The 21,066-nt window shown below is 48.9% G+C and overlaps 9 protein-coding genes across 9 annotated transcripts; 5 read left to right on the forward strand and 4 right to left on the reverse strand.

Annotated features, from left to right (window-relative positions):
- Window positions 1-763: 763 nt before the first annotated feature.
- EURHEDRAFT_380392 (RNA dependent RNA polymerase) lies at window positions 764-4,573 on the forward strand (the record flags this gene model as incomplete). Its single annotated transcript, XM_040779292.1, has 4 exons — window positions 764-2,314; window positions 2,372-3,747; window positions 3,809-4,117; window positions 4,171-4,573. The coding sequence occupies 4 exons, from the start codon at window positions 764-766 to the stop codon at window positions 4,571-4,573; spliced, it is 3,639 nt and encodes a 1,212-aa protein (XP_040635709.1).
- Window positions 4,574-4,711: 138 nt separating this feature from the next.
- EURHEDRAFT_463276 (polysaccharide lyase family 26 protein) lies at window positions 4,712-7,507 on the reverse strand (the record flags this gene model as incomplete). The annotated part of the gene is made up of 2 exons (XM_040784862.1): window positions 4,712-6,490; window positions 6,569-7,507. The coding sequence occupies 2 exons, from the start codon at window positions 7,505-7,507 to the stop codon at window positions 4,712-4,714; spliced, it is 2,718 nt and encodes a 905-aa protein (XP_040635710.1).
- Window positions 7,508-8,046: 539 nt separating this feature from the next.
- On the reverse strand, window positions 8,047-9,150 carry EURHEDRAFT_463372 (glycoside hydrolase family 88/105 protein; the record flags this gene model as incomplete). The annotated part of the gene is made up of 1 exon (XM_040784872.1): window positions 8,047-9,150. The coding sequence occupies one exon, from the start codon at window positions 9,148-9,150 to the stop codon at window positions 8,047-8,049; it is 1,104 nt and encodes a 367-aa protein (XP_040635711.1).
- A 416-nt stretch (window positions 9,151-9,566) lies between these two features.
- EURHEDRAFT_463393 (putative 2-ketogluconate transporter) lies at window positions 9,567-11,259 on the forward strand (the record flags this gene model as incomplete). Its single annotated transcript, XM_040784874.1, has 4 exons — window positions 9,567-10,138; window positions 10,189-10,707; window positions 10,757-10,968; window positions 11,018-11,259. The coding sequence occupies 4 exons, from the start codon at window positions 9,567-9,569 to the stop codon at window positions 11,257-11,259; spliced, it is 1,545 nt and encodes a 514-aa protein (XP_040635712.1).
- A 225-nt stretch (window positions 11,260-11,484) lies between these two features.
- On the reverse strand, window positions 11,485-13,237 carry EURHEDRAFT_463280 (putative transcription factor; the record flags this gene model as incomplete). The annotated part of the gene is made up of 3 exons (XM_040784863.1): window positions 11,485-12,040; window positions 12,099-12,388; window positions 12,437-13,237. 3 exons carry the CDS (start codon window positions 13,235-13,237, stop codon window positions 11,485-11,487), a joined length of 1,647 nt encoding a protein of 548 aa, XP_040635713.1.
- A 254-nt stretch (window positions 13,238-13,491) lies between these two features.
- On the reverse strand, window positions 13,492-14,806 carry EURHEDRAFT_544349 (NAD(P)/FAD-dependent oxidoreductase). Its single transcript, XM_040787427.1, has one exon. It carries the CDS (start codon window positions 14,754-14,756, stop codon window positions 13,542-13,544), a length of 1,215 nt encoding a protein of 404 aa, XP_040635714.1. The 5' UTR covers window positions 14,757-14,806; the 3' UTR covers window positions 13,492-13,541.
- Window positions 14,807-15,290: 484 nt separating this feature from the next.
- On the forward strand, window positions 15,291-16,033 carry EURHEDRAFT_388973 (cupin domain-containing protein). The gene is made up of 2 exons (XM_040779760.1): window positions 15,291-15,455; window positions 15,521-16,033. Exons 1-2 carry the CDS (start codon window positions 15,430-15,432, stop codon window positions 15,888-15,890), a joined length of 396 nt encoding a protein of 131 aa, XP_040635715.1. The 5' UTR covers window positions 15,291-15,429; the 3' UTR covers window positions 15,891-16,033.
- A 223-nt stretch (window positions 16,034-16,256) lies between these two features.
- EURHEDRAFT_544352 (putative carboxylesterase) lies at window positions 16,257-18,039 on the forward strand (the record flags this gene model as incomplete). The annotated part of the gene is made up of 6 exons (XM_040787428.1): window positions 16,257-16,441; window positions 16,498-16,667; window positions 16,723-16,770; window positions 16,822-17,003; window positions 17,062-17,403; window positions 17,461-18,039. The coding sequence occupies 6 exons, from the start codon at window positions 16,257-16,259 to the stop codon at window positions 18,037-18,039; spliced, it is 1,506 nt and encodes a 501-aa protein (XP_040635716.1).
- A 469-nt stretch (window positions 18,040-18,508) lies between these two features.
- On the forward strand, window positions 18,509-20,273 carry EURHEDRAFT_544353 (putative homogentisate 1,2-dioxygenase; the record flags this gene model as incomplete). Its single annotated transcript, XM_040787429.1, has 7 exons — window positions 18,509-18,625; window positions 18,677-18,703; window positions 18,748-18,930; window positions 18,978-19,592; window positions 19,644-19,806; window positions 19,854-19,976; window positions 20,029-20,273. 7 exons carry the CDS (start codon window positions 18,509-18,511, stop codon window positions 20,271-20,273), a joined length of 1,473 nt encoding a protein of 490 aa, XP_040635717.1.
- Window positions 20,274-21,066: the final 793 nt, after the last annotated feature.

Raw genomic sequence — 21,066 nt, forward strand, 5'->3', positions numbered from 1 at the left:
AAAGTCATGCTACTTATATATAAATACATTGGTATTTCTTATTATTTCATATAGGAAGTAGGTAAAAGTGTAGAAGAGTACTGTCATAACCAGAACATGTATATACTGAAACTAAACATGGGTGTATGTCAGCGATATAATTATGAAATAATGGTCCCGAATAGGACAAATAAGCGATATTTATGCTAGTGCGGTTATCCTGCGGCTAACCATGGCTAACCATAGCCAAATCTGCAAATTACGGGTTTGGCTATAGTTAGGAAACTTGATAACCGCAGCCGCAAATTACGGCTGCGGTTAGCAAAGTAGTAACCGCAAGTGCGGTTTTGCCGCAGTCTACTCCCGGTGTCTGATTGGCCTCGGGCCGGGCCGAAGGTATGTCTCCACCCTGTTCCATGTCGTGCGTGGTTTTAAACCAAAATATCAAGAATTTGGGGAGTTACAGTTGATCAAATCTATGAGCGTACCTCAAAGTACTTTGGAATAGACTATCAAGCGGAACTGCTAGTGGTGATATTCATTAATAATACTTGCCGCTGCTGTGCAGCCAGCTGCGGGGTATTGCGCGTCTTCTTTGTACTCTGCAACGTCTTAGACATCTCTCAACTGCTCTTTTCTTCACCTCCCAGGTCGTTCTTCAACATCCCATCGCTAGGCCTGGGTCGATATCTCTGCCTCTCGTTGCGAGGCGTAGTCTTTGCTACGCAACGTAGAGAGCCCGCGTCTATCGACAACTTTACAGCTGCCGCCTATAATCGTCAAAATGGAGGTTTTTATGCGCAACCTTCCAATCGATTTGACTGAAGATGGGTTATATACCCAGCTCGAGCCGTTTATGAAGCGACTCCACATAGTTGACTTTCTCTGCGAGAAACCCAAGAAAAAGAGCATTGGGAATGTGACTTTCCTGAATAGGCGGGATGGCGAAAGATTTCTGGAAATACATGGACAACGCAGTGCTCAGACTCCCTTTCGACCTTATGCACCTGCTCCCGCAAAGTCCAATTTAAGGCTGACCGGAAACGATATTTTCTGTACACTGAGTAAGCGTCAACCGCAAGAATTTACCATCAAAACACTTGCGCATGCTGTGCAGGAGAGAGCGAATTCTCAGTATACAATTGAGGAAGAAAGCTCAGCAGTCTTGTTTTCTTTGTCAAGTTTTAGCTGCGGGTACTACACGTTCATCAACGGGCAACTTGGATACGTCCCAGAAGTTGAATGGAACAACCGTGGGACGGTGAAGTTTACAAAGAGAAATGTCGTCGTCAATGTGGACAGCGGCCAGTTGGTTAGAATCCCGCTCAACAGTATTGTAGAGCTTGTTTGGTTCAGTAATGGGTTGCTGACACTGACGTTGTCCACTGTGCCGCTTTTCTTCGAAGCAACTAATGGCATCCATACCCTTCTCTCCGCTGTGTTGAGCCTCGCCCTCGATCAAGGCGATGTGAATGGCAATCGACCTCGGGAATCAACTCGCACCCGAATCTGTTCCCTAGGCAAGGAGCACGCCGAGCTCGCTGGGCAATGCCTCGTTTACCAATTTAATGTGTCCCCTTCAGCTTTGGGGCAGAAAATCGAGGAACTCAAGCAGCGCGAAATTGTCGTAACACAGTACGATGTTACTGTTCCACGAGCCTTGTTATTCAACACAGCAGGGTTCACGCATCAAATGAGATCCCTGAAAGTGGAACTTGCGAAGTATACTACAGACCGATCTGTTCCATTTGAGTTGTTATTCCATATACAGGCCTTGGCCTACAATGCCTACCTTCTTCCATCCACAGCTCTGGAACTGGCCAGGAAACTGCGACAAGAAATTAAAGTGAGAAGGAGCAAGTGGCTGTCAGCTGTGTCTCCTGACGCAATGAAGAAACTATTTGACACGATCGACTGGCCTTCGCCATACGGAGACCCGGCGGAGTTCGAAGTAGGCTATCTCCTTCAGGCGATCAAACAAAATGAAGAAGAAGTTAAGCAGGGGCTATTCCATGGAGACCGTGTTTTTAGCCCAAATCAGAATCTCGCTCGAATTTTTCGGGTGACAGTGACCCCATCACGCATTACCTTGCATGGCCCAGAGATGGAGCCCAACAACCGCATTCTAAGGAAGTTTCCCAACCATCACGAATACTTTATTCGGGTGCAATTCTGTGATGAAAATGGGCAGGATCTTCATTTTAGTCCTCAGGTCGACAATGCCAATGCCTTCGCTCGGTACAAACACGTCTTGAAGCGCGGGATCGAAATAGCGGGACGAACTTACTCATTCTTGGGCTTCTCGCACTCTTCCCTCAGGGCTTATTCAGTCTGGGTATGTTGATTTTTATTCGTCACAGGTGCCTTGCGCTGACTACATCGTTATGGTTAGTTCTCTGCTCCGTTTTTTGACGACAGTGGTGACTTGCAGACATGTTTCACAATCATTAAAGCTCTCGGTAATTTCTCCAAAATAACATCACCCGCCCGATGCGCTGCAAGAATTGGTCAGGCATTCTCTGAAACCCCTTTCGATGTTGACATCAAGAAGAACAAGATGGTAGTTTGTCACATACCAGATGTCAAGTCGCCAGATGGTGCGCGTATTTTCAGCGATGGCGTCGGGGCCGTTTCTCTAAACGTCGTCGAAACCATCTGGGACAACCTTCCACGTTCGAAGGGTTTCCCGACATGTTTTCAGATTCGTTTGGGGGGCGCCAAAGGGATGCTCGCTGTCGACAGTCGACTTGATGGCTCGATTATTGCACTTCGCCCGTCAATGGTCAAATTTGCCAGCGAGGATCTACAAACACTGGAAATATGCGATGTTGGATCACAGCCAATCCCTTTGGTTCTCAACCGTCAAATGATTAAGATCATGGAGGACATGGGTGTCTCGAAGGATTGGTTTTTCAAATTACAGAACATTCAAGTGTCCCTGCTCCGAGGAGTCACCACGAGCATCCAGAGCACGGAGAAATATTTGAAAGGACAGAATATTAGCAAGTCACTACGCCTCCATAAACTCTTTCGACAATTTGGTGCTTCTGGTATTGACTACACAAATGACCGATTTCTTCGTTCCGTTGTGGAGGCTCTTGTTTTTCGCGAGCTTCGCTTGCTCAAGCACAAGGCTCGAATTCCAGTCGAAAAGGGTGTCACACTTTTTGGCATCATGGATGAGACGGGTTTCCTACAAGAGAAGGAAGTTTTTGTCACGTATGAAACGACCAAGGCCCAGTTTACACCTCCTCCTGGGCCGGGTCCACTTGTTGTCACTCGATCGCCCGCTCTATTCGATGGTGACATTCAAATTGCTCACAATATCATTCCGCCTCGCGATCATCCCTTGGCGCAACATCGGAATTGCATTGTTTTCAGTCAAAAAGGCTCGCGAGACTTGCCAAGTCAATTGAGTGGTGGCGACCTCGATGGCGATATCTTTAACATCATTTGGGATCCCGAAGCTTCTCCAGCCGTGACATATCCGCCAGCTGACTACCCTCGCGTGTCGCCAGTTGATATTGGTCGCGTTGTCACCAAAGATGATATGGCAGACTTCTTTATTAACTTCATGGAGACTGACCGTCTAGGAGTGATTGCCACCAGACATTTGATCATGGCGGACCAGTTGACGGAGGGATCTTGTCACCCAGAATGCAAGCGGTTGGCACAGCTGCATTCAATGGCTGTTGATTTCTCCAAGACAGGGATCCCAGTGAAGATGGAAGACCTCCCGAAGATGACATCCCGATATCGTCCGGATTTGTAAGTTTGTTGCAATCTTTTGGTACTAAGTCGGATTGTGCTGAAATAATCAATATGACAGTTTGGCTCCAGGGCCGCAGGTCCACATTTACGATAAATCCGATATTCATCTTGACACTCATATTCTCCAAGCCAATCAAAATGAGGACGAGGGGCTAGGCCCAGCTTATAAATACTACAAATCGGAAAAGATCCTTGGGAAATTATACAGAGCCATAGACGAGCGACAAATATGGTCTGAGGATGTGAAGCTGAGCAGTAAAAATCCGTTCTGGGGTGAATTCATGGAAGCTATGATTCAGAAATGTTCTGCCTTTGGTCCAATACATTGGATCTATCGTATCGACGAAGCACGACTCATACGAAAAGCGTAAACAATCCAAGACCCTTTCTTGCCGAGCTTCTAAACTCATTTTATAACAGATATGAGAATGCCATTCTTTCCGCGATGAATGACTTTTCAGAACATCCAATCTATCCCATCAGTGAGCTCGAGGTCTTCATCGGCCACATCCTCAACAAATCTGGCGTACAGACTCACCGACAACGAGCGCGATCCATCAAACTGTCGGATGAATTTGATCGAATCGTAACATGGGTCATGAGCCAAATGCGTCCTTACGGCAACCAGCCAATTCCATTGACCGGCTATGAGACTGAACATGACGCGTTGGCATTATGTCTCGCCTGTCTTTATATTGCGGGTGAAAAGGACGAGTCAGCAAGGATACGACGCCGCAAAGATTGGTATGGAGGACTGCAAAGTTTCCGGGTTGTTTCTGCTTGTGCGTTGCTCGCAGAGCTCGAGTTATTTGAAAAGAATTAAATTGGGGGAGGTCATGTTGATGTTGTTTCTACGCAATGTATGGGAATATTCAAGTCTGGATAGTTGTATTATTTGGATGTATCATAGAAGAACAGGCATAATGAAGACTATAAGCGTGCTGTTCAATTGAATTGAACCCTAGTTATTCACGTCTCCTACAAGAGCCAAGTCCTGAATGGCAGCCAGCCCATACTGAGCAACGGCGTTTGTGGATATCCATGTAGCCTCCTCAATAGGAATCAGCACAGCGCTGCCGTTTACCTTCACCGCAACCCATGGATCATCCTCCGTCAGACCGTCAGAGCCATCGATATCACCGTAGAATTCGTCCCATGCGCGTTGTGCCACAGTTGAATTGTTGTTGTCTTGCTGCGCGTAATACGCTGTCAACCGCGAGTGGCCTTGTACCAATGTAGTCTTAGTGAACGCCTCCCCATAGCGCGCTTTTTGTTCATCTGCTGTTGCACCGTAATAATAGCAATAATCCAGCCAGGCGCTTCGTAGACCCTGAGGAGCATCACCACCCCAGTACTCGAGCAACTCTGAAAGTACCTCCGGCAAGCCAAACACCGCATTCAAATGGGAGATGGACACAATGCCCGTGTTATTCGGATCACTTGGCGGGGGAAGCAACGTGCCATTGGTAATAGCGTATAGGCCTGACCCTGTGACGAAGCCATTCTTCAGGTTTGCGATGCCTCCCCCAGTACCGGTCAACTTTCTTTTCGCTTCCAACCACCGAGGCCCGCGGCGCTCCCATTCAAGAAGCCAGCCAGCCGCAAGACCGGCCCAGTCAGTACCGAGAGATATGGCAGTGGGTTTATTGGGCTCGGGGATCCAGCCATCATCGCGGACTTTCCTCTGTGGATCCAAGGTGCCGTATGTTTTATCCGTATCTAGAGCCTCATCCAGTAGCTCCCCGACTCGCTCATCGCCCCCGGATAAATAGTAGAAGTACTTCCGGTACTGGGGCTGAGCAATACGAACCTGCTTCGCGCTGTCGCCAAAATGCTGCACTCCGTGTCGGGTTCCTAAGCCCTTCCAGTCGCCAATATGGTAAACGTCTACTTCACCGGTGTGGCGTGTCAGCGCCTCTGCGAGCCGGTAGACATCCGCGCGGCCGCTCCGCAGAAAATACTGCCAGAGAAAGAGGTCGGGAGACAGCTCCGAGTTGTCCCAGGCATATCCGCCAATATCGTATCGCCAAATATGTCTATCCTCGTCGTAGGTGTGCATGAAATCGCCGTAATTCAGGAAGCCGTACCATCGACGATAGTCGACTTGCCCTTGGTAGAATTTTACCAGGAAGTCGAGATGGCTCTCGAGTGCCGCGGACTTGCTGTTGTTGTTGCTATTTTCGGAGACGTCAGGGACGGACCAGTAAGATCCGATTGCCTTCGTCTCTCGGATGTACCGTGGTTCTGCTGCTAGGACGGGTGGTTCATTGGCGTGCTTGCTTAACTTTGCTAGCGTATCAGCGGAGGGAGTCTGATCGAATGCATATAGAAAGATCTCGCTAGTCCTTGCTATTCCGTATGGCGTGTTAAAACCGGGCTCGTAGTCTTCATAGGTGATCTCTAGTGCTTCCAGCTGCTTGGCGTATGTGTCTTCTCCCGACTCATCATGGTATGCTCTGAGATCTAGGGGAACGGCTTCAGGACTGTATAACCAGATTGTGAGAGATCCTTGATCGGATGCGGCGCTTGAGATGTCGATGCTAGTGGGATATCTCTTCCAGAAGTCACGCAGACCAACTGCTAATCCACCTTTGGTGGCACCACCCAGATAAGTAAGCCCGTGAGAGCGCGTTCCCCCGGGAATATCAATCCATCCTTGTCCGGGCTTTGTTCGTTTTTTTATAGTGAAGCCGTCGGGGGATAATTGGCTCAGTTTGTAGTCGTTCCACGCAGGGATGTACTGGATGCCAGAAGTAATGCTCTCGTCCCAAGTACTTAGCTCCGGTGTCTCCCTTCCGTCGAATTGAGATAAACGGACTTCTTCGCCTGGGTCGCGCCGCAGACCCGTGATACCTTGGACAGCCTCATGAAGAAAACCCCCGTTGACTCCTGGTAGTCTGATATGACGATTGTATAATTCTTCGCCGGCCAAGGGAACACCAAACTGAATTCCCAACCCACTGACAAAGTCACTGTCCGCCTTTCCGTCAAACACAATGCTGTGGACGATCCTGATGGAATCCGAGTTGGTGTATAGATAAAAGCGCAAGGTGAATTGAAGCCAGTCGTCGTGGTCGCCTCCACTTGTGACCTTGTGCTTTCCTTTGACAGTGACCACAGCACGGACAGAAGTGTCGTTATTTACAGAAACCTGCTGGATATTGCTGTCGAAGTTAAAGTAATCGATAGAAGTGTTGGTCCGGGCCGCAACGTCCTCCGCAACTCCCGATTGGGAGTGGAGAACCAATTTTCCATTTTCACCGACGACCTGTCCACTAGAAGTCCTAATAGAGCCTATTATCGAGTTTCCTTGCTTAGGAAAGGAGACTGCGATTCTGCCAGTGTCAACACTGACTTCGTCCGCTGTATCGGCAACTTTCACACCAGTCGAAGTACTTGAGTTGGTTGTATGCTTGCTTTGTGCGAATGATGAAGCCCTGATAGTATACTCTGAGCTGACATTATCAAGCGGTGGAATAGCATGCCCAGTCCATTTGATAGAGCCGTCGCGCCAGTAACCGGTCACCCAAGACTGCAGTGGGATCTGTTCACTTGGTTTTCCAACGATGCTGAACAGAGTGTCGTTGAACTTGTATTTCCCCTGCGGCCATGGGAGTCCGAAAGTCGTCCCCGAGGTATACTCGGGACGTTCGCCGACCCAATGTACCTTGACAGTATCGGGAGTGTGGTTCGTTGGTCTGGACAACACCTCATTGACGAGGGACCCAAAGGTAAGCCAAAGAAGTGACTGCCGCATGCTCAAGTTCATCAATTAATGAACTCGATAACTTCAAAGCATACAGAGCTAGGCATTATTTCAATGGAGTGATACGGTTACCCAGTCCCTTTATATAGAGCAAGTCTCATATTCCAGCGCATTCTAGAGAGGGGAAATCCAGCAGCGCTGCACCAGGTTGCCGTACAATGGTATCAACGGCTATGGTATCATCATAGGCTAAAATGGGCCAGCTTAATTTACTTCGGTGAAATAGCTGGCGAGAGCCTTTAAATTGAAAGTCCATATTAACAAGTCAGGTGTCACGCAAAGTTGGGGTCAAGTGGCATTATTAGTGGCCGTATCGGAGCAAGTAAGAACGGCTAATTCACAACGACTAAATCATCAGTCGGACGTTGCCGCTTCTCCGGTTAAATGAATATTAATTTCTCAGACTCTATAGTAGTTGGAACGGATAATATTCCTATCTAAGCTAGGGAGTCTTAGCAAGAACTGGACAAATGCGGAATCTACCTGTACGTAACTGCGATATATGTTGGAGTTCTCACATGTAGTATTCGCTATAGAAATGTTCTCAGATACTCCCCCAATGCCATAATAGCCATCGCTTGTCCATATGGCATAGCCGTGAGGGAAATTGCCTTGTAAAAATCAAGAGAGTCTCCCATTCCCGTTCCGAAGCTTGTATTCTGTAACTCCCCGTTTGCATCTACAGCCCCAAGTACAGCGCTAATCGCCTTCTCGCCTACGCCCCTATACGCTGGCGGTAAGTACCTCTTTCGTACAGCCTTGAGAATCCCGTACGCAAACCCAGCGGTTGCAGATGCCTCGACGTACGAGTCAGGATGGTCGAGGAGCGTATGCCAGTACCCAGAGTCCTCCTGAAGTCGCTCAAGAGCCTCGCACTGCGCATATAGAGTATCAATCAGATGTACGCGAAGCGGATCCGTGGAAGGCAGGTCCAATAACTCGATAAACTCCGGAATGACCATAGTCACCCAGCAATTCCCGCGTGCCCAGCGAGCAGAAGCGAAATTATGCCCGCCATCTTCAAAGGTCCATCCGTGATAAAATAGACCAGATCGTGTGTCGAAAAGGTATTTGATATGCACAAGGAACTGCCGCTTCGCCTCGTCGATGTATTCCGGACGGTTTAGTAACTTCCCAATCTTGGCGAGAGGTAGCACTGTCATCATCAAGGTATCATCCCACAACTGTTGATGGTTGTCGGTCAAGTAGGTGGCATGCTGAAAGCCACCATAGCGCGTGCGCGGGAGATCATGCATCGCCCAGTCGGCCCATGCCTCTAGCCAGGGACGGTACGTGATATTCCCTGTTTTCTCGTAGACGTAGGCCAGGGTTAAGAAGACAGCCATCGTATTTATATTCTTGGTGGTACCACCCTCCGTAAACCGGGCAGAAAACCAGTCTTCAATGATTCGTATGTAGTTTTCGTCGCCAGTAACTTCATGATACTTCCATAGGCCATAGAGACCAATGCCGTGTGTCCATTCCCAACCATGCCATGATTTAGTATCGATGATGCGAGAGTCAGGCAGGTGTAAGAGAAATTCGCCGGTAGTGTCATGAATATTTATGAGGTTTGTTATGAGGCGGTTAACGGTGGTGTGGATGTGAGTGGCTGGTTCCGGCATGGACGACATTGTATCTGATATACCCAGATAATAATTAAAGAATCTGTATTTAACTTCATAACTAATATTTACGACCGCTCCTACATATATCCCGGCTATGTTAATGAAGACACAGAAGGCCTTCCCCGCATTCGGTACAATTCGAGCCCGAGGGTCCTCTTGATTGGTGCAAGGGAAGAATTCCGGGGTATCTTCTCCCGCTGTGGGGATGTCAGATCTGAAATCCGGGGTAGCAGGACTATACGGCTAATATACAGGGTGCAATGCACACTGGCTAAGACACAAATCAGGTGGCAATGTGGTGCTTGGCTTCTCTGGTGCATAAAAGGACTCTTTCCCGTATGCGTTTGCTCCCTTGTTCCTTCAGTACTGTCATCTCCTAATAGTGTAACTTTCTCGTGGCAGATGCTGCACTACATTCCACCATGGACAAACAAGAAACCTCCCACATCGAACGAACACTATCTCCCAGAGACAAACTCTCGCAACTCGATGCCGTCAAGGACCCCTCCTATGTCGATGAAGAAGTCCAAGCATATGCCTCCCAGGGCCATATTGAAATCGATGACTCCACCAGTCGCAGGCTCCGTGTGATGATCGACCGCCGCGTGCTAGTTATCATGATAGTGACATACTTCCTACAAGCTCTAGACAAAGGCACCATGTCTTTTGCGTCGATTATGGGTATCCGCGAAGACACAGGCCTAGAGGGACAACAATACTCCTGGCTGACAACTTGTATTTATATCGCCGTACTGATTGTCGAGTACCCGACCAACTGGGTGATTCAGCGAGTGCCTCTAGCCAAGTATCTCGGGGCGAACGTGTGCATTTGGGGCGCAATATTAGCCTTACATGCGGCTTGCCATAACTTCACGGGCTTGGTTGTAGTCCGAACGTTATTGGGGATCTTTGAGGCATGTTGCCAACCCATCTTTGTGCTTTGCTCAGGAATGTGGTATAAACGTGAGGAACAGGCGGCCACGGTGACTTATTGGTGCGCCCGGCGTATCCATCCTGCTCTCCATATAGGGCTAACTCCTACAGGTACATGATGAACGGTGGGCAACAGATCGTCGGTGGCCTACTAGCCTATTGCTTCAGTCTCATCGGCAAAGATCGCGCCATCCGATCATGGCAAGCCCTTTTCCTGACATACGGCTGCATATCTTTCCTCTGGGGCATATTCGTTATCTACTGGATGCCTGACTCACCGATGCGCGCAAAGTGTTTCTCTGAAAGCGACAAGCGACTCATGGTTGAGCGAGTCCGGTCAAACCAGACAGGCCTTCAGAACAAATCGTTCCGATCATACCAGATGTGGGAAGCATTTCGCGACCCGCAAACTTGGTGTTACTGTGCCATTCAAGTGTTCACGACCCTGCCAACAAGTGGATTGGGAGCTTTCGCGAACATAGTGATCAAAGGGTTTGACTTCACTGAATTACAGACACAGTTGTTGGCTATGGTTTTGGGGTTTTACATTATCATCGTCCTGCTGTCGTCGGCGTGGCTCGTCAAGAAAACGGGGCAGAACCTACTAGTTATGCTAGGATTCATTATACCGTATGGCTTCCCTTTCAGATTCCAAGCGTGCTCAGACTAAAAGGAACAGATCATTTATCGGAACAATCGTCCTCATGACCGTTGACAACACCACAACAGCTACCAAAGCAGGTCTCCTCATCAGCTACTATATCACCCTCTCCTTCTGGTCCGCGCAGACCCTCGCCCTCTCCATGATATCACGGAATATAGCTGGTGCTACAAAGAAGTCCACCGTTGTCGCGGCCACCTTTATCTCCTGGGCTGCTGGGAATGCAATCGGTAGACTCAATCTCTAGCTCGTTACTTTCTTCGATACTAACTAGGACAGGCCCCCAAGTATTCCTGGAGAAGGACGCCCCAAAATACTTCATTGCCTTCGGGGTGCATTTAGGCTGCTACTCTGTTATGACTATGTGCGTAATCTTCCTTCGGTTTTATCTAAAGAGACAGAATAAGAAGAAGGATGAAATCTTGCGAGCGCAAGGGGTGGATAACGCAGATCCAGATCTAGTGTATGCGTTTGAAGACAAGACGGATCGTGAAAATTTGAATTTTCGGTATATGTATTGATCAGATGTTGAAAGGGTTCCTCTTACCGATAGGGTTGATCAGCACAGAAGAACAATGTAATAAGAATACAATTCCAGATTGAGTTGACGTATCGATGTAGCGGTTAATCTCGCCAAAGATGCTTCGAGGCAGTGAGGACTCTCTTTCGTACACGGTGTGAGGCATAATTCTTTTAGCCAGGGACTAAAATTAACAGGTTGTTTATCAATTTGATGCTTGTATTGTCTACATCAAACTTGAGAACTGGTCGTCCGAAGGTGTGCAGAAGTCAAAGCTCAGACCAAATGGAGCCTCCAATGAGTCAAGGTTCATTAATGGGTCGTCTGCTTGTGAAAAGTTCGTGTTGGTTGATAGAGTAGCGGGACGTGCCGTCAATGACAATATCTCCCGGGCAATGGTGCCAATCTCTCGGTAGGTACGCTTTCCGAGAGCCCAGTGCTCGCTAAGACGTTTCAATGTGCCCATGGTTAGGCGAATCTTCTCACGGCTGGTGACCAACCTTTCGCCTTGAAGAATGTATCGACAAGCTGAGAGGTGTGCAATGGTGACGTTGGCAATCATGCAGATCAGGAATGGGGAGTGAGCGTTGAGATTGGTTGGAAGTGTAAGGAGGTGGTCAACATTCTCAATAGCTGATAGGCATTTGACTGTGTGCAGTTCTGATGCTGCCTTGCCAGAACACTGTAGATGTTCGGATGGAGCTAACGGGGCGCATCGTGACACCGCTTCAATGGGACTATATTCCAACGTAGACAGTGGGCGATGGATCTCAACAGTGTACCTAGATGCTAATTCAGATTGTTGATGTATTGAAAGAATGCAAGATAATAGAACCGTACGTATGCATGATAAATAGGGCTTTGAACATGATTTCGTCCACAGAACCGTCGCTGCGGATCAAACGCCGTTTCGAGATAGGAAGAAGGGCGTGCCACGCTCTGACACTCGTGTCGGCATTTGCACACATCGATTTGTATAACTGTATGTCTGCGGTACTTCCGGGAAGCAAAGCGCGTTCAATTCCTCGCGTCAAGCCGATGAGTTCTGCGTATGATGAGAACTGCAATTCATCGTCAGCAGAAAATTCACGGTTGTCGTAATCTTTGATACTTTTTGCCGGCGGTATGTTCTGGTAAAGTTAGCAGTCAAGATGGTACATATAGTATGATATCATTACCCCCATGTGATATTCTTGCTCCTCGCAAGGGAGATCAACCGTGATATTAATATTGCTTGTCCGGAATGGAAAAGTATGGGTACTGCCGGCAATGTGTGCATCCGTAACATAGAACAACCACCAGGTGCGCCGCCAGCTTTCCTCAAGAACGGGGTTGTTCTGTCCATGAAGCACAGCAAATTCTTTTCTGTTCATTCCAAGTCTCAAGCCCAGCTGGATTGCCTCGTCGAGCAACGCGGTGCCGTGCTCCGCCTTGTTACACCAATATACGGCGATTGAATAAAGGAGCATTGCTTGCACATCGAATCCAGTGGCGATACGGCTTCCCGCTCGAATCTCCATCAATGCAACCGAGATGTTCTTCTGCAATTCGACCGATACTGATTCTGAGAATAATGAACCAATATAACAAATCACCCACACAAGCAGACGAAGTGCGTCTTCTGTAAGATGTTCGTCCAGATGGAGGCGAGGGAGAACACACGGATGAGCTGCATGGAAGAACTCATAGTATAGATCCAAAAGAGTTGGGTTGACGTCCCAGGCCGAACCGGACAAAAGTGAACTAATAGTATTGGGAGGCGCCTGAAGAGCAGGTCGTAAGCAGCTCTCCTTACCCATAATCGGTGAGGCCAATCGAGCGTGTCGTTGTCTTTGCTTTCCGCGGCGGCGCGAAAGAGGATAGATGCACTCCCTCGCACTTGCAATACAGCGGGAGCATGCTGGCTTCTGGCCGTCACAGCGGTGGTGCTTGTAGCGACACGCCGCACAAGCAACAGAAGACCGGCAAATAGGCCTCATCGATGGACTGCTGGCTTCAATGGAATCAACCATGGCGTTCAAATTTCTATGCTAGGGAATCATGGATTTTCAGAGTGTAGAAATGGAGGAATGGCGCAATCGACGAGGAAAAACTGGGTCGGCGTAAGGCATTATTTTCTTGCCTGAGGCAGAAATAATCTCTTGCTATGAGTTACAAGTGCTAACATTTGGCTCGTTTTATTAAGATATGCACAAATAGTGAACTAAGTCAACATTTTATTGCCAATTAATTGGTCCATATCTCTGTATCCCGAAGAACTCTTTAAGGTTACTGTACTATTTCTCATGCAAGCGTAGGACCAGCACTGTCCGGGTCCGCAGCAGCAAATGCTTCGGCACGATCTGCTTTGGGGGGATATATCACAACTTGGTTGATATTCTCCTTGATAGTCTTCGCAGCAGAGCCAGTTAACTGTACTTGGCGGTCCCATCCCTGGGTGATAACCGCGCCCCAAGGGCCTAAATCTAAACAGGTTCCATACGCGGGTTGTGCATATGGCTTTGGGGCAAGGGCAAGCAAATCAGATGCTGCATTGTGCCCAGCAAAGCGACCAAGACGCATGGCATGCTGGCAGGACATCAACGCATGATGGCCCTGATCGTCGGCAATAGCCAAGGCTGCGTCGCCCGTCACATATATGTCTGGAACAGAAGGAACGCGCAGGTCGGAAGAAACGTGCAAACGGCCGCTCCGGTCTCTCTGTCCGGGAACTTGTTGTGTCAGTGCGCTCGCTTCCACGCCCCCAGTCCAAATGACAGTCAGCGAGTCGATTCGCTCGCCACGGCTAGTCACCACCCCGGTTTTGTCCACCGATACTACTGCCGCGCCCAGTTTATATTCCACTCCCAGACCCGCCAGCGCTTCGAGTATGACTGGCCGCGGACCAGGCCCCAGTTCCGGTCCGATGGCATCCGCTTGTTCGATGATCACAACTCGCACGTCCTCTGATCGGAGAATGGAGCGAAGTCGCGACGGCATCTCCGCGGCGATCTCGATTCCAGTAAAACCACCGCCGACGATAACAATCGTGTTCCGCGCAGGATGAGGGGGTTCGAATGCGAGATGGTTCAAATGCTTGTCGAGGTTGGCAGCTTCGTCGCGCTGGTCAATACTGAATGCATGCTCGTGAATGTCGGGAATATTGGGGCGTTTCAAGTGGCTTCCGGCAGCCAGGACGAGCCGGTCGTAGTCAAGGGCAGAGTGAATGCCCATCATATCGATAATTGTCGCTCGTTTCTGTGCCGTATCAATCGTATCAACCATTCCCGGAACAAATTGGATACCCGTCACGCGGAAAAGTTCCTCGAGCGAGACACACATCTTGTCGGCATCCGATTCATACAACCGTGGACGAATGACCAAGGTCGGCTCGGGAGATATGACAATCACTCTGATCCCACTCGCCTCGCTTCCCCCATTCTGCTCGATGAGTCGCATCGCAGACAAGGCGCTCCACATGCCGGCGAAGCCTGTTCCAACAATGAGTATCGTTTGCATTTCGATCTGTAACTTGATTTCGAGCCTGTTGATATCGCCGAAGAAGGATAAGCCAGTCTGTTATAATATCATAAATGATGGGCCATCGGATCTTTTAAATATGATACTGCAAGCATCAATAGCATTGGTTTGGTACGTTCTAGCCTCAGCTAACACAGAAATTGCTCCACAAACCGGTCAGCATAGGCTATAGTGCATCACAATTCTCGGACTCAAAAATACACCATTGCAGACACTGGATGGATCCTATTCTGTCCTCCGGCCGGCATAGAGCACCCGGGCAATGATGTGATCAAAACATGCACGGATAAACCCGGCCATGTTACATTTCCAACGCGCACGAGGCGAACGGTGAGCTTAGTAGGATTTGTTCAAGTCCGACAGATAGCCTAACGAGGTACAATAGGCTATCAGGTGGGTCGGGTTATACCTGCGCCAATGATAATGCGCACGGAAGCCCAACACGCGGGATTCGGAGATCGTACATTTCGGGATTGAGATCCTCTGGCGTCAACTGTTGCAAAAAGCCGGGAACACAGGAGCATGGCAGTATGTCTGAACGGATACATAAGAGTAGCTCACTGTCTCAAGTGCAGTTACTGCTGACTCCATCTTGCTGGAATATAGTATAAGATCGAACTGGAACTCTGAAACAAGATATATATACTTGACAATGTGTGAGCCACTTTACGACCCGCGGTATGAATTATTCATCTCCAGTTGGTACAGGAAAGTCTGATAGACTAATGTTCGAGTCTTTCTAGTCGCCCGATGCCTACCCTCAATGTCACATCGCAATACCGTTTAGCAAACTGTCCCGGCAAGAGCATTATCGGGTTGCTTGTCAGTTTCCCCCCGAATGGCTCAACTCCCCCACATCGACATGGCGGCGCATCTGTGTCTGCATATGTCATCAGCGGGACGCTGTTGAACAAGATGAACGACGATCCAATGAGAGTAATCGAAACGGGAGGTTCCTGGTACGAAGCTCCGGGATGTCATCATCGCATCAGCGATAACGCAAGCAAGACCGAACCGGCTACCTTGTTTGCGTCCATGATTCTCGATACAGAGGTGTATGAGCGGGATGGGATGGCGGCGTTGATACAGATTGACGAAGAATACAGAGCATAAAATTGGAAGGCTGTTCTATTCTAGCCCAGGCCTATTACCTGGTTGCCGAATGTTGCTATGCTACCTTCCAGCTCACCCCGAATGTACGGGTCAATATTTCTTGGAAGCTTTCATTGCTCTTTCTATAATCTCTACTATGACGCAAAAATCTGAACGTTGAACATTATACGACCGGAAATTCCCCTCCTTTCTCCCCGTTTGCTGAACCCACATAGAGATGTACTTGGGGTCTCCGCAAAGCCCCACAAACGCCGCCGAAACAATGCCTTTGGGCGGACTGGAGTAGATGAAGCAGTAGAGAATAAAACAAATTTCACAGTGTACACCCTTGGAAACTCTAGCCAGCAACTGCAACCAGAACTCACTATGGCGCTTCCACAAATTCACCACAGCTCCCTCCAGACTACGTTTACCGGTACCTCTCAGACCAACGATGGCACCACGGTCAATTCATTCAGAGGCATCCCGTACGCCACTATTCCGGCTCGCTTCGAGCGCTCGCAGCTGATGCAGAAGTTCGACGAACCTGCGGTCGATGCGACGCGATATGGGTACGGTTGTATCTCTCAATTCGAAATTGGATGCGGAACTGACCATATATTCTTAGACCACGATGTCCACAAATGAAGATAGACGTGCGCCATTTGCTACGCATCCCAGAAGACATCGAAATTCCAGAAGAGGATGAGGATGAGTTCAAATGCTTGAATTTAGAAATCACCTGCCCTCCGCTGCATCAGTCGAAGGGGCCTCTTCCGGTCTTGATCTGGATTCACGGTATGGTTGTCGATATTGTATGCTGGACGGTATCAGAATATGCTGACGGATGCAGGTGGCTCGCAGGTTGTCACGTTTTGCTCTGCTGCATCTGGAATCTGTGGTACGTTTTATCGCGGATTGCATATCAGATCTTACCCTAATGCTACTGTAGACCCAACGAAGCTCGTTGCAGACTCGATCAAATACCAGAAACCAATGGTATTTGTTTCTATAAATTACCGACTCAACATCTTTGCTTTTGGTGATGGCAAAGAGATGAACCTTGCTCTCAAGGATCAACGACTCGGAATTGAATGGGTGCGCAAGAACATCGCTTCTTTTGGTGGTGATCCGGTATGCCCTACGGTTATTCTGAAATAAAGCGTGTTATCGATTAATGATTCAATTCTAGAATAATATCACCTTAGCCGGTGAGAGCGCCGGTGGTGTTTACGCTCACGCTCACTTGGTCACTGGACCGCCAGTCAAACGGGCCATCCTGGCTTCCGGGTCTCTCTACCTCTCACGCCCAATGCCAGCAGCACGAGGGAAGTGGATGGTCAATACTCTAGAAGCTAAAGTGAAGGAACTGGGACAGTCGTCTCTTCGCGAAGCAACTGTGCCCATTCTCATACAGGCCCTGGGAGAATGTAACGTCAACTCGATGTTCCTCCAGGAGGACTCGGAATTACAAGATTGGGAATCGAGACCGGAACATGTCGAAGAAGTCATGATTGGAGATACGGAATATGAGGTATGTGCACTTTCTAGTCACCCTACAAGCCCTGTGTCTCACGATTTACCAACGTAGTCCGTGATCTGGCGTAACGGCATTGAGACCCACGACGTATCTACGATCAATGCGGCCTTTAACTTGAACCCTGAATGGGGTCCTCAGCTGCGCAAAATGTACCAGGTCGTTCCTACTCGTCCAACGGCCAGCAAGCTCGGTGCCCTGGACATCATCGACGATGCTCTCTACGCCATGCCCGTCGAAGTTATCTCCGACAAGCTCCAAGCAAATCAAAAGACGGCTTACAAGTATGTGGTTGACCAACCTAACCCGTGGCAGTCGTCTAGCCGTTCCCACCACGCGGTTGACTTGCTCTTCCTGTTCGGGACGATGGACCTGTCGCACAACCCGGGTGCGGAGGGTGTCGGGCAAGATATGAGACGGCGGTGGGCGTCGTTTGTGAATGGTGATGCCCCGTGGCCCGAGCAGAAGAGATATGCCTATGGTCCATTCGGAGTATGTGGCGAGATTGACGAGGGACAGTTTGCTGGTCGACGGAGGATAGGACATATCAAGGCATTACGGGAGGCTGGAAAGGACGTGTTTTTGCCCATTGTTTTTGCGTTAGCAGCCGGGAAGATCAGTTTGTTGAACTAGATATCGGAATAATAGAATCGTGATACATCTGTGCCGTCGGTAGTTGATCTCTCAACTTCTACCGTCCACCACCTTTACTCCATTATTGCTCCCCACGATCCTGCGACCGTCCACTTTTACTCAGACATTACTCATGTGGGGTTAGAACAACACGTTCCTGCGGTAAGAGCGAGGATGATTCTCCTGGAAACTTGTGACGCTCATTCTCCACCCGCCTTTGTAGGGTTCGGCAATGGGAGACCTTCCGAATTGCCGAACATACAACTGTATCGCTCACGGAACGCTACACTGCCATGAACTTTGTACCATTCCCCAAGAAATGGGGCAGATGTATTGATTGATAATTGCGTTTTTGTCAAATTCAGGAGATGCTAGGACCCCACAAGATCGTGGACTATATAGACCTGGTCCCTGGATGAATGTCCTTGGATCAATCTGCATTTATTATCAACATAATAAAATCGCCATCATGTCTTCAACAACACTGTCAGACCCCAAGGAATACCAGAACATCTTCCACTGGGCACAAACACAGAAGGACGGGGCTATTCCCTCCTTCGCTACGAGACGAAACGACCCTTACCAGGTACATATTCCTCGTCATTCAAGTGATTAACAGATGCTAATCGAATTACAGTACCAAGCGGGATTTGGCAACTCGTATGTCTTCTCCATTTTGGCATCCAGCATTTCAACAGGCTGATCTAGATGTCAAGGTTCGCCTCTGAGGCAATCCCCGGTACCCTTCCACAGGGCCAGAATAACCCGCGCAAAGTCCGTTTTGGATTGTATGCAGAGCAGATCACTGCAACGGCTTTTGTTGCCCCGAGGCACGCCAACAAGAAAGCGTGGCTGTACCGGGCTCGTCCGGCCGTTGCTCATCAAGGATTTGTACGTGAGATCGCGGTTGGAGAAGAAGCCGGCTAACTAGTCCCTAGAAAACCCTCCCCGACAATCCCGACACAGAATCCAACTTCCTCCCGTTGAACCCCCGCGTGCACGTCTCTCCAACCCAGCTGGCCTGGCACCCCTTCGACATCGCAGACGGAAAAGATGGACAGGTCGACTTCGTTTCCGGTCTCAAAACAGTCGCCGGCTCGGGCGACCCAACGCTTCTCGAAGGTCTCGCGACGCATGTTTATACCGCAAACAGCAGCATGACACAAAAAGCCTTCGTCAACTCGGATGGCGAGCTTCTTATCGTTCCCCAGGAGGGAGCCCTGGACATCCAGACCGAATTCGGACCGCTTTTCGTTCAACCCGGTGAGATCGTCGTCATCCAGCGCGGTCTGCGGTTCCGCGTCAGTCTAGTTGACAATAAACCGGTTCGTGGATATATTCTTGAAATCTGGGGGAGTCGGTTCGAGCTGCCGGAGTTGGGTCCGCTGGGTGCCAATGGTCTGGCTAATGCCCGGGACTTCCTGTCTCCGGTTGCTGCGTACGACAAGCAGCGCGAACAACCATGGGAGATTGTCTATAAGATGGGAGGGAAATTCTTTAGCAGCACACAAAACCACAGCCCATTTGATGTTGTAGCGTGGCATGGCAACCACGTATGTCTACTTCCCCAAGGTCATAACATGTCAAACTGACGGTTTACATAGGTCCCCTACAAATACGACTTGACCAAGTTTGTCAATGTCGGGTCGATCTCGGTCGACCACATCGATCCCTCTATCTTCTGTGTGTTGACGGCCAAATCTCGTGACCCTTATACGCCATTGGCCGACCTGCTCATTTTCTCCCCGAGATGGGATGTTGCATCGCGTAAGTGCACCATGCTCCTCAGACGGAATTCATACTCATGGGGATAGACACCTACCGCCCACCATACTACCACCGCAATGCTGCCTCAGAACTCATGGGCCTCATCTACGGCGAATACGGCGGCCGCTCTGACGCCTTTAAGCCCGGCAGTGTCTCTTTCGAATGTGGCAGTATGTTCTCTCCCTTGCAACTAATGCGCGTATACTAACCGGAATCCTACAGTGGTCCCCCACGGCGTCGCCTATGAAGAGTTCAGAGCAGCCAGCGACCAAGTTCCGTCCGAAACGAGAATCTCTGAAGGCTCCATTGCGTTCATGTTTGAGTCGAGTCGTCCTTTCACTATCACGGACTACGCATTCAATAGTCCGAAGTTGCACGAGCACGAGCCGAAGATGTGGGACAATCTTGTTGACAACTTTGCGCAGCATGAGAAGGAGGCTGAGGAGCTTCTGGCTAAGGGTTCTTGATATTCTGGTGTGGTTAGTGTAGTAATATGTATATAGTTTCTTCACATTCACAAATAGTTTCAAGCGAATAGTCGACATATTCCATGATCATTATTTATCCTTAATTTTAAATTAGCGCATACTCGCCCGATAAGACTACCAACGTACATTTTCCGAAATTTTCCGTGGCAGCATTTCGACATTCATATACCTTTTGAAGGTGATCGTAATGCTCGAATCTATCTAGCTAATGGCCTCCATGGCAACCGTGACCCTTTAGGTTTGGCAAACCTATCAATGGCATTAGTACAGTATTAACATCGTTACAGCGATGATTAACCCAAAGCCGGTTAAACCAGCAACTCAGACTCAAAGACATTTATACTACGTGACTTCATCTATTTTTGAATTGACCCCAGTTCATGCATTGATGATGGCTTTCGTTAATATCAACAGGAAAGCTCGTGCTGTTCGTCCGTTAGTCTGATGGATTGGAATACAAAACGCCGGGTAGCTTACTGCTTGCCCCATTGGAATGGGAGAGGGTTAAGTCTGCATTGCATTTGACGGCGTACAGCAATTAACCGAACAATGTTCTGGATCCAGGTCAATCTCGTTCAATGCAACACAAAGCGGGACTAGACTTACCGCCGTGATCCATCAGACTGATCACTTCTTTTTCTGTTTGGGTAATAGGGATCAAATGTAAAGGATATCGAAAACGCTAGACACAATGAATAGTGAAAGACGCCCAAAGAGCCGTAGTCGCCAGAGCCGTGCTTAGTTTGCCAATGTATCATCTTTATAATTGTCG

Source organism: Aspergillus ruber (assembly GCF_000600275.1).
Source record: "Aspergillus ruber CBS 135680 unplaced genomic scaffold scaffold00029, whole genome shotgun sequence".
Classification (NCBI taxonomy): domain Eukaryota; kingdom Fungi; phylum Ascomycota; class Eurotiomycetes; order Eurotiales; family Aspergillaceae; genus Aspergillus; species Aspergillus ruber.